Source organism: Haemorhous mexicanus, chromosome 8 (assembly GCF_027477595.1).
Source record: "Haemorhous mexicanus isolate bHaeMex1 chromosome 8, bHaeMex1.pri, whole genome shotgun sequence".
Lineage (NCBI taxonomy): Eukaryota > Metazoa > Chordata > Aves > Passeriformes > Fringillidae > Haemorhous > Haemorhous mexicanus.
The window spans coordinates 19,635,040-19,652,205 of NC_082348.1; the positions used below are offsets into that span (position 1 = coordinate 19,635,040).

Here is a 17,166-nt window from a genome sequence, read left to right on the forward strand (position 1 = left end):
AAACCAGAAAAAAATACTGATTAAGATTCATAATCTTGGGACAGCTTTTGGTCAATTACTGACTAATTACTGACTATCAGCAAAAGTTAGTAATTTACATGGAAGCCATATTCCATCTTTCCAGGTAAACCTGACTTGAAATGTGCTTTCTGGCAGTATGTTTGGTGTTTTGTTTGAAGATGAGTGACAGCACATTCTCATATCTGCTGGCAGCTATCTCTGGAACGTGCAGTGTAGGTGGGTTTTGCCAAGCAGCGGTCTCCCATACGTGTTGCAGCCACTGGGTGGTGCTGTCCCAGAGGCGTGAGGGAATGCGAGACTGAAATCGTGGGACTGACAAGGACTGAAAATGTAGTTCTTTAAATACCAAAAAGAACAAAAAGATGCCTTTCCCACCCTGAGATGATCCTCTGTTTGAAGTATATTTATATAACCGTCGTATCTTCCCCTGTCAAAAACTGAGCAGCATCAAGAAAATAAATACTAAAAAGCTAAATTCTTTTACTAATTTAAGATCATGTTAATCCTTGTAATTTATCAAGTACACTTATCCCTTCTCAACAAATGCTTCTATTTCACAGTAGCAGTCTGTGCAGTTTAAAGGGCCAGAAATTAACAGCAGGACATTAAATATACATTTGTAATAGTAATTTATTGTTAATAGAGTATGCAACTACTCATATGAGACATTGGAACTTAAACATTCTGGATCTAATTTTGTAGCATATACAGCTTGTTTTTTCATCTTTCAGTGGAAATTTAGTCATGTTCAGTATGTTTTGAAATTTGCACTTTCTAGGGACCTTTAACCTCAAAGTTGAATGAATGTATTCTGATTTAACCTAACAGTTCTCCCATTTGCTTCCACATCTGTCACTTTTTTTTCTCTAGACATAGCTTCTTGTGCTGCCACTACTGTAGATGAATATGCAAGTTCCCATTTAGATAGACTATATTCCTGATTGTCTCTGGGTTTAGTTTATCACTGTTGCTGGTAAATATCAGAGAGAAAAGGAATCACATGAAGTAGAAAATAGAGTCCCCTTGTAAGAATAGAGGATTTTTGTTGGAAAAATTAGGGACAGCCTTGATACATTCACCATTGAGGAGTCAGACCATTTTGCTCCCTCTCCTGATATCCAATAATTTTTGCAGCATCACCTGTAAGGGGTGGTACTGTTTGGTTACTTGGGCAAAGCACCCCTGAGGGTTTTTGAGACTGCAAGGTTTTTATCTTCTTAGAAAAGCTGCATCACAAGAAGATCTTCTACTCTTGAAACACAATCTCTGCAGACTTTTGTCCTTGCCGTGCTCACAGACCTTTAGAAGTTTGAGAAAGTTATCTTCTGCAGGGAGGGGAAAGGGAAATCCTCCAGCCTTCCCACCAGAAGAGCAGAGATACTGCAAAACATCCTTGTTCTTGCTCTGAGGATCAGTAGTTTTTTTTGGCTACAGAGAAGAAATACTGCAGCAACATCATATCTAATAATTTTAGTAGCATTGAGTATTGCTCATGCATTAGGGTAATGGAGTGTCCATTATATCCATTATATTACATATATAAGTATATCATTGCTTAAAAACACTCCTTGTATGTGGTGCCTATATATTTAATCATAAATATAATATATATTTAAGCATAAATATAATTCTCTGTCACAGATAATTGGGATGAGAATTTTCACAACTGGGATGAAGTGTTTGATTAATCATGTTTTAACAAGGTAATTTTTTGTCCAAAGTAGAATTTTTTCCAGACACAAGTTATTTATAATTCACCTGTCTAAAAGTCATCTCCCCTCCTCAATATTGATTTTTAGTCCATGTTCTTTCTGCCTTTGAGTCTCTAATCTTGCTTACAAACCTTAGATGAAAAGTAATTATAAATAGTATATGTTTGTTTACCAAACCAAACCAAAACAAACAACTAATAGACCATGTGCTAAGAGAAAATGTGAAAAAAAATATTTCAGGTTAGCTTTATGCACGCTAAAGAGCAAAAGAATTATTGTCTTTTGCAAAATACTTTAGAGAACCACTTTTCACCACTTCTTGGTGACAAGAGTACTATCTTTAACTTGTGTGTAACTTGTGTGTGACTGTGATAGCACATGATTCCTCATGAGGAGTCAGAAACCAAAGAAAAGAGATTTTCTTGCATTTCAGTCCCATGAACAGGTACTACTGGGCATACATGAAGTGTATTCTTGTCAAGTCAAAATCATAGGTGCTTTGCCACTGTTTTCAGTAGAACCTAGTAGGTTGGAGCTGTCATGTTTGTTACTGTGCACTCCTATTGAGCACAGGCCCTTGCTCTAGCAATATGTAGTGGTAGGTCTCTTGGTTTAGTGTGTGTCATTCACTGAAATACAGCATGTTTCCATTTGGGTTTAGTGTATTTTTTCCTCTGATTTCCATACATCACAATAGAACCAAAGGCTCAAGTACATTTTAATTTTACTAATCTATTCCACAATAAGATCTTATAATGGTACTTTTGTGTTAGTATTTTAACCTTTCAGAGATCAGGCATTCTTAAGTCAAATGAACTGGAAACAAAATCATTGTAATTACAGTATCTCTACTTAAAAATTAATCAGAATTTATATTTTGTAAGAATTTTAGTAAAGGAATGGAAGCTGTGTATTTGACTCAGGACATGGAGGCTTTTGTACTTCTAACTGGTCTGTAGTTAAAACCACAAAAATAGTTTTTGCTCTGCTGCCAGTGAGTTGTATGCAAAGAGAGGCTTTAAACCACAGCTGTGCAGCGTAACAGTCATGAACTTTACTGGGTTGCAGATGTGGGACATCAGTAAACTCAATTAATTGTAGCTTAACTGTTTTTGGGAGGTAGAGTGATGAATTACTTTTTAGTGTTCTGCACTTGAGCATTTTACAGCTCAGTGTTTATTTTTCTTCATGTCCTAAGGTTTTGCACCTTAGAACAAATAAGGACCATAGGACAAATGCAGTACAGATACTCGTAAAACTTGCTAGCAATAGGATCCAAAAAATGCTCTGAAATAGCCCTAAAAATGGAACTCATCTAGAAACAGAGCCATCTATCAGATCAAAGTTAAGGTCTCAGTCCTGCTGAAGCTTTATATAAAGCATAACAATTATTTACTGTTGAGAATAACTCCCTATAAATAGTGTCAGTGAATCTCTGGAATTGCACATGGCAGTAAGCACGACAGCTGAGAATTGTCGAGTTAGATTCACCACAGCTATGTTTGGTAAAGGGTGTTACTCAAACAGAATTATGCTGGTTTTTAATCTGAGACATCACTGATTATATTGTACTGAAAATGAGCAAGGGGGCATAGATTTTTTTTGTCTCCAAGTGCTTGCAAATTGAATTCTAATAAAAGTAGAAGTGGACAAGTTTAAGAATAGATCTAAATTAATTTACTGATTTGATTTATAATAGATCAATCTCTCTGGAACAAATCTTGAGAATGGTTTTACTTTACCTTTTTCTCAGAAGAGATACCCTTCCCAATTTTCATGTTTCTGGCCTAACTTCTCAATCCTATAATAAACATGATTTCCCAGTAGTGCATAGTAATTAATCTTAACACTGCATTGTATACTAATTAAACTCAAAATCTATTGATATTGAGGAAACAAAAGATACATCACATAAAAGATGTTACTGTTTTTAATATTAACTAGTAGACTGTGTGATTTCACTGTACAGCATATACAGAATTTAAAGAGAAAATATTCAGAGAGCATTATACCAACATTTTAATGAGTAGTTTACTTGACAGTTTTAATAGGCACTGTGTGCTGTAAGGTCAAACAAACTATGTCAAAGATGCTCAGTATGTCATTGGAAGCATTCAGTCGCTCTGAAGTTCAAATCCTAGAAGAGCATTATTTTTAAATTTCCTAATGAGTTTTCAGAGCAGATAAGTTTCTTGAATATTCAGATAATCTTACTCATATGAATATCTATGGTGTTTTCTGGTGTGTTCTTAACAAAGAATGTGCTTACATTTCCCACTCCTTCAAAATAATTGCATTAAGGGATTGATATATCTAAAGGATGAATGTAGTGGGTGGAAAATAAACCTCTGAGTCTGTGCTGAAGCTTGTATATTCATTTCAGAATATTTCATGCAGTCTTACTATGATTTTTTACTATTATCATTTTTCTTTATTCCTTCACCTTACAGCAAGCTGTAAAGGCCAGTACTTTACTGAACCAGCATTATCTATTATTATTGACTTTGTCTTCCTTACTCCAACCTGACTTGTCTTGATGCAGGAGTGGTTCATTGAGCTGCCTGGATAGCAGGTCACAGTGTGTGACAAAGCAAATGTGTTTGTGGGTGTTTGTATGAATGAGTATTTATTTCATTAAAAGCAGACATACAAATATAATTAATGTTTTGCTTTACTGCAGAAGTAACTGGTTTTGTATCAACTGTGATAATACAGAGAAGTACTGACATCCAGGGGAGCAATGGTTCAGTTGAGAAGCCTTTGAGACTTGATTAAATTAGTTGTCAACATCAATAATGACTAGATTTCAGAAATGGGAAGGTCTGGGACTCTAAAAGTTCTGTAACCTTGTTTCATCTTAAATTAACACTTAAAAAAGACAAGTTCTTGCATTAAAGTTTCAAAACTTGATTTTGAAATCATTTTTTAGCCTGTCTAGCCTTAGGTACTTGATGACTGGGGATAGTGATAGTCATAGTGAGGTCAGAGAAAATGTTCCATAATTTTTTCCATGTGCTTTCAGTTGCAGCTTTGCACCTGAATTTTGTCACTGAATTAATTGGGAATCTTCACTGGCTTTAGTAGGATTTTGACCACTGTAGTAGGATTTTGATTTTAGTGTGTATGTATGGAGCAGCTTCAGCAGCAGGTCCTGAGTGATGAAATATATACTGTAAAATTTTTAAGCATTGTATGGAGAATTAACATACTCTGGAATACAAGCAAAGGGCTAGAAATCACAGTTCTTGACTTCTCCTGGATTTCCTGTTTATTTACTATTGTTGTAGAAACTTACTTTGGCCTCAAGTTAAACTGAGCACTCTGAAGCTTTATAGATAGAACAATAACTACCATGTTCTTTATAATCATACTTTTACTTTTCTGGATAAAGCATATATGATTTGGGGGGAAACATTTCTCACATAACATGCAAGAGGAAATATATCAACTACATAAAACAACGAGGGAGACTAGAGCTGAATCAGACTGTAGGATAACTATATTTCCAACCCGTGTATGGTTTTAGAACTGTTCTTCCACATACCTCTGGAAGAAGAAATAAACTTGTCCAGCCTGAGTAGATGTAAGTACAACAAGGTTATTTTGACCAATGCTTAAAATCAGTCAAGAATTCCTCAACAATGAAGTTTCACAGAAAATTCACCTCTGTAGTCTTTTTCTAATCTCAGTTACAGATGTGGTAGCAGGCCAATCTGCTGGGGCAGCAGAAAACCTCGTATTGATGGAGAGGTATTGTCCTGACAGCAGCAGTGTTCTTTCCTGTCTGCTGTTCCCAGAGAATTCAAGGTTTGTTGTACTGAGCTGATTACATACAATAGCAACAAACTGTGCACTACAAGAGATATGTGAGGAAATTGCTAAGGACCATATCTGAAAGAAGTGGCCCATGTTGTCTGAGAACATATAAATCATAAAAAGCGAAGCCAATTTTTTCTGTAATGTAGCAGCTGGAAGCCTGACTGGATTGGGCTGTGACCAGCCTCTCTTCAGCCAGCCAGTTGATCAGGTCTCCAGCTAGTCAGGCTACAAACCTGACTAAAGAAAATGGTGAACATGAAGCTGTAGAAAATTGCAGTATTGTTTATACAAGAATTGTTCCTTTTCCAAACTTTTAAAGTGTATTTTATTTTTGTTTAGGTGCAGCTTCAGATAGTTAGCACTCACTGTACCTAGTGTGCCACTCCTATTCTTAGTCTTGTGTTTGGACAAAGGTGCCCAACCTTTGCCCTCCTGGCTGTGGTCAGATAGCAGTCTAGTCCCTGCTCTGCCACTCTGTTTTCCAGAACTACATGATCATCCCTTGGCCTGGGCTAAGAACCTCTTTATCACATTGTCAGACTATACCATGTGTGTTTTGCCTACTGTCTGTAAGTTTGGTCATGTCCCAGGATTATGAGAATCACATAAGGTTTCTTGTACGTCCTCTGACCACATACTGTGCCCATGATAATTCAGGAATGGTCCATGTTTCAGTGAACATACTCCCAGTCGAGTAGATGAATACACATTTAGTTCAGTTTAGCTTGAAAATTGGACATGTTGCTTAAAGCAGCAGTTAATACTCAAAGTTGTGTTAGAAAAATACCTTGGGCAGTACCATTAACTAGTTTAATCAGTACCATAATTTGTTCTTCTTTAGTAGGTAAGAATAAAAGTTAAGACCTTTCTTACTGACAGATCTATAGTATGTATAGACACTATGTATGTAGATATGTACAGAATACAGTAGGCAGTTTGACCTTCATTTTGTCTCGGCTGCTGTTGGTGTCTCTGTTCCCTTACATTCTACAAGAAGCCTACTAACCTACTGTGTTGAAACAATACTTTAACATGGCAGTCAGTGTTGATGCTTACAAGCAAAGTTTTATTTGTTGCTGTAGACATGGTGCTGTGTATTTGCCAGTATGTGCCTTCCTAATGTGGGAAGTGACCACTGAAGTGACTGCGATGTATGCAATACAAGACACTGAATTCATACTCAGGTTCTCCAATCCCAGTCTAGCAATGTAAAGTTTTTAGTTATCCGTAAATATGATTGGTGTCTACTTCATGCTAAAAAGACTAAAGAAATCCTTAATCTAATTGAGAATCAGTATCAGAATTCCTCAGTTCACTATGGCATGGATTTTTCATTTCAAATAATCTGGGCCAAAAACATGCATATTTTTTTGTCCTGAAGCAAATATTCATAATTAGGTTATTCCCAGGTGGGCTTCACTATTACTAAGCTTTTATGCTGAGTAGATTCTGTTTGGTAATATGTATCTGATTTTGGAAATAATATTTCTTGATTTTATTTTGGATAAAAAGTCAAGTAATTGTCTTTTCACAAGAAGAAGTAGTTGAGGTCTATCTGTATTAATAGTTGTGCTCTACAGACAGTATTTTTATAAATACATTCTTGTCTAAAATGTGTAGTATATGAGAAAATGGGATTCTTAGCTTTTTTATTGCACAAGATTAGCTTAAATTACTTCAATGACTCTCAATGACTCAAAAGAACAGAGTTTTGATAGACAGATTCAAATTAGTACCCAATAAAAAAAGTACATGTATTCATTTGTAGTTGAGCTAAAAGCTTAGTCTTAGAGTAGCAGAAGATGAAAATGCATTATGGAGATAAGGAGTCGACTTCCTTTGGCCAGATAAAATGTACTGAAAGGAAAGACAGAGAAGAATCTGTGTATGTCAAAGACATTGTCTGGCCCTGTACCTCTTCTGGAGTGTGAGTGCTTAGCTGTGATTAGAAGTAACGTCAATGAAATATGAATGCCTTGTAGCATTTCTGACCATATTATACTGTAAATGGTGTTTGAAGTAACCCCTCTTTTTCTGAACTAGAAGCATGAAAGAAATTAATAAAATATATGAGGATAAGGAAAGAGCTTGTATTTGCCCTCAATACAATAGTAGTATCCCTGGTGCAACATGTACAGTGAGGTGACATTGTCATTAGGCTTTTTCTTGGTAAGTAATTTGCACTTCACAAACTGAATGTTGTATCAAAGCTTAAAATATTTCTTACCTGGCATGCTCTTACTTTGGGAGGAGTGATCTGTTGCAGGCAAAACCAAAATGAGATTATAAATACAGTGCTGATATTGCTATTTTCTTGGTACTGCTTACAGAAGCCATCACCTAAGAATAAATTAAGCACAAACCATAGGTGACATCAGAGCATCCAGCCAGAGTGGGTACTTTTCGTAATTAGTGCATAAAGTCAACACCCAGACCAATCATTAATTCAGTCGGATTACACAGTGAGTAACTACCAGGAATGCAAATGAGAAGCCAGGATTGCTGACTAGTCCTTTTTGAGATCTAGAGACCACTTCCAAAGTCCAACTTGAAAAAGAAAAAAACCACATTTCTTCTTTGTGTGTGATGTAAAGACTTTCAAAACTTCTTCTGCTTGGCTTTGCATAATAGAAGAGATGCAGTTCTTTGATAATATGGTCTTTCTCACCTAGCTGAAATGAGGCATCAGTGAAGAACATTCTTGCAGAGATGTGAGATCTTCTAAACAGCTTCAATACAAAGAGAGGTTTGCTGAGCATTGACACTAAGCTTAGCCAGGGAGTGCATAGATTTTGTGCTGCTACTTCTTTTTCCCTTGAAAAGTCTAAGACCATTTCCCAAACTTTTGAAACTTCTCAAAGCATTAAAGAGAATGCTTTAACTTAGTTCTTAACTTTATTGAACAGAGGCAAAAAGAGAAACATTACATCTGACTGACTCATCCATTGTCACCATGAGTCCCAGAGACCTTAGTCTCTGATCCATGTGCATAGGTAGCAGCCTTAATTGTTCAGAGGAGCAGTCCCATTGAACTGAAGTGCATGTAAGTAAAATGAAACATGTACATGTTTAAAAGATGAATCCTAGCTTTAGCCATTAACTTTCTTTCCCCTCTCTCAAAAAAAAAACAACAACAAAAATCAAAAAAACCCAAAACCAGCAACCCCCCCCCCAAAAAAAAAAACCCACACCAAAAAACCCCCAAAAACTAAATCTCCAAAACATAAGACCATTTTTAGAGGGTTTTATATGACTTAGTTGGTCCACTTTATGGACTTGGATTTAATGTAGGTAGCATTTGGTCTGCAGGGTTGTAATTTGTATTTTACTTAAAGTTTTGACTATATAATTGGTGTGAAGCTGGATTTGAAAAGCACAGTGCAGTCTTTTACCCTTTAACCAGTTTAACCTTTCAAAGAGCCCATGACAGTTCAAGCTACCCATGTTATTACCTATAAACATTTGTTCTTCAAATATTGATGCTTTTCACAAAGTGGATGAACATTTAATTATTTTTGGTGTGTTAAGGTATAAATTACCTTGTAAATGAAAATCAAATGCAGGGATAGGTGCCAAATTTTACTGACTGTGAACACCATGGTAACCCTGGGTGAAACAATTCTTATTATGTAGACTAATTTCAAACCACATTAATTCTGTTCATTGGTTTTAATGGCTTAGACATGTTAAAGATTGGTAGTTACTTCTCCTGAGCATGAGCTACATCGGATAAGTAATTCAGAAATTTTTATTGAAGTATCATTTTGTGTTTCAGCTGAAAAAGAAAATCCTAGTAATATTTTTTCCATGGATTCAATGTAATGCTACAAGTAATTACATAGGAATTCACTTGACACATGAAATAAGCACTGGTAAGAATCCATTCCTAGAAGGAAGTAACTACTGAACAAAGGCATGATAGGTAAAGCATTTCTTTTTTTAAGTGGGCACTGAACACTTTGGGGTTTTTTGTTTGTTTGGTGGTTTTTTGTTTTATTGGTTTTGGGGTTTTTGTTTTATTTTGTTTTGGTTTTTGTTTGTTTGTGAAGTCATTAAAGATTTGTGATTAATTAAAAGGTTTATTTATTTGCTTGGCTTAACAGATCAGAAATGTTTAGTTTTAGTTTTGCATGAGAAACTAAGGGAGACCTCAGGGGTATTAATTATGAACCCTAGAAAGCTAATGCCAGCAGTGAGCATGGTGAACCTTGAGCAGCTATAGAACCATTCTAAATTTTATTTCATTATTAGAGTTTTTAAAGTTTTTACAAAATACAATGAAATTTTTGTAATTTTAAACAGTCTGATTCAAAGTCCTTTCTTCTTCCAACTCTCCTCTTTTATCATGTGTTATCACTTTTTCAGTGCAAGGTTTTTAAGCTTTAGACTTGCTAATCTGAAACTTAGCCAAAAACAACCTTTCCAAGCTATTTTAGACAAAAAAAGGCCCAAAAGAGTAATTTCTAACATACAAAAATAACAAAATTGCAACTGGGAGAAAAATTATTTCACCATCTACTTGTTCATTAAAGTCCTCATTTTAACTTTGGAGAGATACATGTATTTACAGTATGTACCATGCATGTGCATCGATATTCAAGATTTCCCAAACAGTTGTGGTTCTCATTAACATACACAGTATAACAGCCTACAGCAGTTTCCAAAGCAGTGGACATACCTTGTGTTCTGGACCATGATTTAAACTGTCAGGTAACATATGATTTTAGATCTGGAAATGACATGCCAGTTGTGCAGTATTGTGTCAATACCAGTGCCAGCAGCTTAAAAGATAAATACTTCTTTAAATGAATTCAGAATGTTGGAATGAAGAGTGCTGTGTTTGAGTGCTGGCCTCCATATTATTTTCAGGGGTTTTGTATTGTTCTTGTTCAGAGGAAAGTAAGAGCAAAAGTTCTGTTCAGTTGTTACAGTGGACACTGGATTTGCTCTGCTGTCTTAGGGAATTATTACCAGAATTTGGGTTTCTTTACCAGTGATTTGGTGTTCTTGTTTTCATTTTTCCCATCCTGCCTTCTTGCTAGTTATGTAATGCACAGTTTAGCAAAGCTCAGAAGACTGTTTAGAGTTACCGCCTTTCTGTAAAGCTAACAGCTAAACACCGGAGTTGATGCAAACAAGTCATTTAGCATCTGAAAGAAGTGTTAACACTTTATTTACATTTAAATTAAAATAGACACTTATTTATGTGTTCTGGTTCTGAAAGGTGTGTGGTACATCTGCAGAGGCCTATTGTTTATTCATGCTGTAAATCCTTTGAAATGTGTTAAAATGCTTCCCACTCATTATAAAAATCCTGCCACCCATGGATTAGGGCTTTGATGTCACCAATCCTGCTTCAAAGGGTTCTTTCAATGCTATTAATCACAGTTTAGCCTCTGAAGATATAGCCAGAGAAAACATTTGGACATCTTGTGCTAGACTTGCTAAAACTTTGAAATATACAGAGTGTCTTGCATATGCAAGTCCGATATCACTTCCTCTCTCTTCTCCTAGGCTTTATTTTTAAAAGCTATTTTGTGATGACTTTGGCTTTCTACAAGTACAGAAGAAAAAGTTTAGGACTCGTCATACCTTACATTTTAAAAAAGGCGCTAGTCTTTTGCTTGACACCACAATATATTTTTGCCAGGGAAGTTGAGTCAGTCTTTAAAAACCCAGAGTGACAATAAGATTGATAATTATATGTCAAAAGGTCAAAAAATGGTGCTGTCTTATCATTTTCTCATCTCTCTCTTTAGTTTGTGAGTTTAAGATACTGTCTTAACACTTGAGGATCCATGTGATTTCATAGAAACAAGATTGATTCTGTAGTCTTTTTGCTCTTTGAAATCTCTCAATGAGTCACAGAGAAATTGATTACTAGTGATTGAGCTGTATGCCTTTGTGCTGTCATTGTTTTCATCAGCTCAGTAGCTAAGGTCAGTGACATACCACCTTATCACTGACTTTTTCCTCCCCTCTAAATCAACACTGCACTCTGTCATGCCTGTGCTGAATGCTCTGCAGGCACAATTGGTAATGAGGGAGGTGTGGAAGAAGTGTGGGTGTCTGCTATTTTTAGTACTATTGTACAAACTGATTTTACACAGGAAAAATTTTTCTCCTCTAAGCTTCTTGAATAGTTTTTGCAGTATGAATTTCTTTCTTTTTGAACAGGTAATTTGGCACAAGCAAGAGCCAGAGTGACAGCAGCATCTCGGTCTCTGCCTCCACAGCTCAGTGCTGGGCGTATCAAGGTCAGTAGTGCTCCCTTTGAGGACAGGCCGTTGTTTACAAAATACTGCAGTGAGACTGTGTACACAATACTTAGCTGATGTGGGTATAGAGTGAGGTTCTTACCAAATAAGAGTCTGCCTTTACTACCAGTAACATGCACCTTGTCTTGGAGCATGGTTTCCAGTTTTAGTGATGAACCTATTGTAGAATTCAGTGAAGAATCAATTTCCTACTGATTAATCTTTAAACCTTTAGAGTGGAATCTGTTACATTGATATCAATAGTCCTCTTTATTCCAGAGGTAAAGATTTTCCTCTGACAATTTTGATCTAGAAAGAGGTCTTACTAGGTAAAATTTGAATAGTGTATTTAACAGTATGAAAGGCAAAATAAATTTTTTTTTAATATATGTTTCTTTTTTATTCACTTGGAAGTGAAAAACCAGGAGATGTTTGTGACTGGTAGATAACTGGAAAAAAATTACTCAGCAAAACCACTATTCTGTAAAAAGAACTGTAGAGTTTAAATGCTGCTGAATTTTGCCATGAAAGTATGTGGCATAACTGCAAAAAGATGGGATAATTTTATGGCAATTAGTAGGATTACAACAGAGTACACTTTGTGAGGAAACCTGTTGTCCTTTAAAGTATGTACACTCCCTGCCTGCTTCCTAAGTGGTACTTGTTAGAGTTAGCTTAGTTAAGGTTTGGGGGTTTGGGTTTTTTTCAAAGCAAACAGTAATAAATTTTTAAAACATGAGTGGTAACAGCAACTTTTCAAAAGTCTACAAAATTTTGTAATGTTTTGGGTTTTCTATTTCTTCTTGTTATATTCTGGTATTTGGAGCTCAGGCTCAAACATCAGTGTGGTGATTTATGTCATCCAGATGTCTATATCCTTCACTGTACCTGCAAATACAGATGTGGATTTCAGACTGTTATTTCCTGTCTGGTGTAAATACTTTCAGTGCTGAAGGGTGGCCTTTCCAGTTTTCTTGTGTTATGTACACATTGTCTTCTACATCCAGCTATATTCAGCACAAGCTTTCTAAGCAGGATTTTATTGATACAGCGGGATTGTAATAGAGCAGTTCACTTCCAGAGCTTTACTAAACACAGTCAGTTAATGAGTACTGTTTAAGTGGACTTTACTCATCCTTCAATCTTTTTAAAAGGAACTAAAAGAAAAGACATGCAGAGGTGCAACACTATTCAGAAAATGTTAATTTCAATACTTTTTAGATAAAATAAACTATTTCTTAGAATTTTGTAAAGCACCTAATTAAAACAATTTCGGGAAACATATTTTAAATTATTATTTTAAAATTAGTTTTAAAAAATCCAAACGTAATAATTTTGTTTGGAAAAATCATTATTTAATTTAAGAGGGTTTTAATCACTATTTAATTGAAGGGGGTTTTTTGCTTAACATATTTTTTGGTCTTATAGTATTTCGTACCATGCCAACAGCAGGTGTGGCCTATATGTGGAAAGTCGTAATTTCAAGTGACTTCATAAGGTGACATGATGTTATAAATCATTCTTTTAATATTGTTTCAAAGCTTTTAGAAGGAATCTTTTTAGTGATGAAACAGTTTGACTTTTGTAGGTCAGGCTGTTTTCCATTACAGTTGTAATTATATGAATTCCTATTGTAGGTCACTATGACTGTCATGTAAAAATGTGACATAATAGTTGAAATATCTTCATTTTTGTTTAAAAAGAGAAGCTAGTGATTTAAAATATGAAGTACCATGACATTCTTATTCTTAGATCATGACATTCTTTTTATGCTCTGTCACTTTCTAACAAGCCAGTTGTGAGAAGGCCTATTGTCTGGTGTACGTGAGGTTGTTGCCCTACCATAAAATTGTGTGGCTTCATAGACACGCAGTGTTGTACATTAATTAGAGACAAAACTTCTTCAGGGTCTGTCAGAATTTTTCTGATGAAAACTTCAAACGTTCCTTGTCAAAAAGATTTGGAAATTTATTCCAGTTCTTACATATTGCAGAGTTCTGAATTTACAACTTCATTCATAGGAAGAGAAATCTAACAATACTGCTTTAAGCCTAATTTTCTGAGAAAAATTCTTTTACGTCTCCTCTGTGAGTGTTTCTGACCATCTGTCTTTCTGTGCATTCATTCCCTTTGCTGCCCCAAAAAGACCTCAAACCAAAACAAAACTCTTTTGAGCCCAGCAGCCTGTTGCAAGCCATATTTGATAGAATGGCAGTCCCAAGATAGCCAGATTCTACAGTTTTGGTGAAAATAAGCAGCTGTGAAAAGGAGATGATACTGCCCTTTATTGACCAGCAGATATATGAGATATGAATATAAGGGGTTGTGAGTGGTCAATCTTCAACAGCATCACTGAGTCTCTGCTTTTCTAGACAGAGAAAAATTTTCTTTAGAACCTCCTATTCATTGGCATTTGGGCTCAGATCATTCCTCAAGCTATTTACTCTTGTTCTATATTTGATCTTATTTATAATTAAATTGTGTGTCTTTTAGCATTAAATATTACCAGTTATTCTGAACTTACTGTCAGTGCTCACTGTTATGGCTTGTGTCTTCTACCTGACATTTACTAGAGATTTAGATAACAATCCTCAGAAACTAGGTGTCTTTCCAAGATAATCTTGAAACATTTCCAGATCCTTCCCCATGGGCATGCCTGCTGTTTTGATTAGTTCATTGATATTTACTTTGTCACATAACCTCTTAAGATATTTGATGTTACCTGTGCAGATAAGGCATTTTTCCTGGAATGTATTACAGAGTGTTCTGTTAACAAACTGCATCTCTCTTTTTTATTCTTTTTTTAATATATACCAGTGCATGTATGCCACTCTGGGCCAGAACATCAGATTACAAAAGCATATTGAAATTTTTATGGTCATCCTTATTGAACTTTGTCTCCCTTTGTGCCATCTGTGTTCTGAATCTTGACCTCACTAGATTTCTTTTGATTTCTTCCCCAACACAAAATCAGTTTTTTTATCTATTATTACTTAGCGCTTCATTTCCTTTATATTTTGCATGCAGTCTCCTAAATACCTCCTGAAGGTAAGAGTCTCAATTACTTTATTGAGAACTATAATCTTTCAGCAATTATTTTAGTGTCCAGAAGAGTGTTCTTAAGTCAGTGAGTCTTAGAAATGATTGTATGGAGCAAAGTCTGGGAAGTGTAGCACAGGTGCTGACAACAGCATTATCTGGTTTATACAAATGCCACCTGGTCAGAGCAGATGGTAAGCTGCCCCAAAGTAAGTGAATACTAAGATGCTGTTAATGCTCCGTGCAAACAGGATGCTGGTTAATTTTCTTTAATTTTGTTGAGCTGTAATGTAGCAACACAATCTGCTTGTTATGGGTAACCACAGTTATACTCATTCATAAATTCTGGTTTCATTTTGATACAAACAGCTGTACTAACAATATAACTAAAGTCTATAAGGAGCAGTATGTTCATTGTCCATGTTTATCCTCTAAAAATAACTTTTCTGCAATGCTGAAAAAGTGGTATGCTGTGGTAGTTCGGCAAGATAAGATTGCTGAGATTCTTGGCACCAAAATGGCAATATAAAGTAATTAATAGTAACCATAGTAGGAGAAGGGAACAGACTTAGATGTTCTGAGACTACCTACTTTGTTTGCCACTCACTATCCTACAGTATTTTTTCCATACATGAGCAAAATGAGGCAGTTCAATTTACTTCCTGGTTATTAAAATATGATAATTCTTCTTATAGATACAAGTCCTGTTGGAGTTCATTGTAGTGGCAATAAAAGGAATACCTTCTAGAAATCACTTCCTAAAGTATTGCACCTTGACAGCTGTTTCACTGGCTGAGTATTGTACTATCATAAATCTAGAGTGCTCTTACACTACGAAAAAAAATTCAAAATGCTTACACTGAGTTTGGAGAAGTCTCTATGTCCTGCATCTGTTCGAAGTTGGCCTTGCTATCTCTGATGAAGTATTCTGAAGTACTCACACCTGAAGGAATGACTATAACAAAAACTGAACCCAGCTTTCATAGGCAAGGTGGGGTGGGTCTGCAGTGTTTCTGGAACAGTCCTAACATCAGGGTTTTGTCTTCCAGGTTGACACAATGGAGGTTATGCGGCATCCTGAGGAAACAACTAACATGAAGCGGCAAACTATGGCTTCCTATTTTAGGGTACAAAAATTAAAATGAAAACAATAAGACCAATAGATATATGTAAAATATTTGTGGGATAGTAAGATCAAAGAGCAATATCAGAGAATATTTTTATTCTGTTACAAGGCCTCTGTAGATTCATAAACTTTTTTTTTGCTTTTTTCTCTTTGTTTCCTTCTACTTGTATTTTTGTTATTTCATTGAGTACATTGATAACAGAATCTAGAGCCCAGACTATTTTCTGTCTAAAATACTAGAGGTCTAGAACAGGTCTCGTTATAAGCAGAACACCAATTTTGTGCAAATAAAACAAATGCTATCATGAAAGTCTTCATATTTTCTCACAAGCTGAGGCATACATACCTTTAAAGATTAATATTTTTCATTAATGCTAATAAGTAAGAAACAATCTATCTTTTGGAGGTGGTATTGTAAATCATACAGGTTGCCATTTTATCAGTAGTAATACTGTCTGAGGTAATGCACATTCTGCTCATGTGTTTAAATCAAACAGGCAGGGAAAGGGCATTGAGAATGTTGGAACTGGAAGCTTAGGAGTCAAGAAAGTGCTAGTCTGAGACTCTTGGTTACTGTTTTTTTCTTGCAGTCATTGCAAAGTGGAAAAGTTTTTAGTAGTTGGCTCTTGGGCTGCCCTTGCGCCATGCAGAATAGGGAAGTTCACAGAGTTCTGCTAACCAATGTGAGTCAAAGCTTCAAGCTGTCTAGGAATACCTGATCAATTTGTTTTGTAGAATAGTGTAAGGAAGGGTATAGAGGAAGCTGGTGTCTACTGAGATGTTGCCCCAGTGTGGAGAGTGCAAGGACACTGACATTCAGACTTGTCATACAGGTGTGCCCTTAGAGTGCTCTTGCGCAGAACCACACAAATGCCAGCTCTGTAGAAGCTGTAAAAAGAAAAAAAAATGTAATGGGGTAGTGAGTGTGGAAGTAGACTGTAATACATGTACAACCTGCAGCAAGGTGACAACAATCAGCTTGGAATTGTATGTGATTTTGAGACACATATGGTGATATGAGATTGAACTTAGTTGACAACACATGCTTATTCTGCAACAGCTTAATGAGGTGAGTATGGAGCAGGAGTATCAGTATTCAGAGAAGTCAATGGAAAAAAATATATATGCTCTGCTCAAACATTTTTCATTTTAGTTTAAAATGAAACTGAGTAAATTGTTTTGCATGTCTAGG

The 17,166-nt window shown here is 35.7% G+C and overlaps 1 protein-coding gene across 1 annotated transcript in view; it reads left to right on the forward strand.

Moving 5' to 3' along the window:
- The window catches only part of MYO3B (myosin IIIB), a 170,196-nt gene that overhangs the window by 81,420 nt on the left and 71,610 nt on the right, over positions 1 to 17,166 (forward strand). The window contains exons 23-25 of the mRNA XM_059852361.1: positions 11,730 to 11,809; positions 14,837 to 14,857; positions 15,898 to 15,975. Of these exons, the coding sequence (XP_059708344.1) occupies positions 11,730 to 11,809; positions 14,837 to 14,857; positions 15,898 to 15,975 (179 nt within the window). The remainder of the gene's footprint in view (positions 1 to 11,729; positions 11,810 to 14,836; positions 14,858 to 15,897; positions 15,976 to 17,166) is intronic.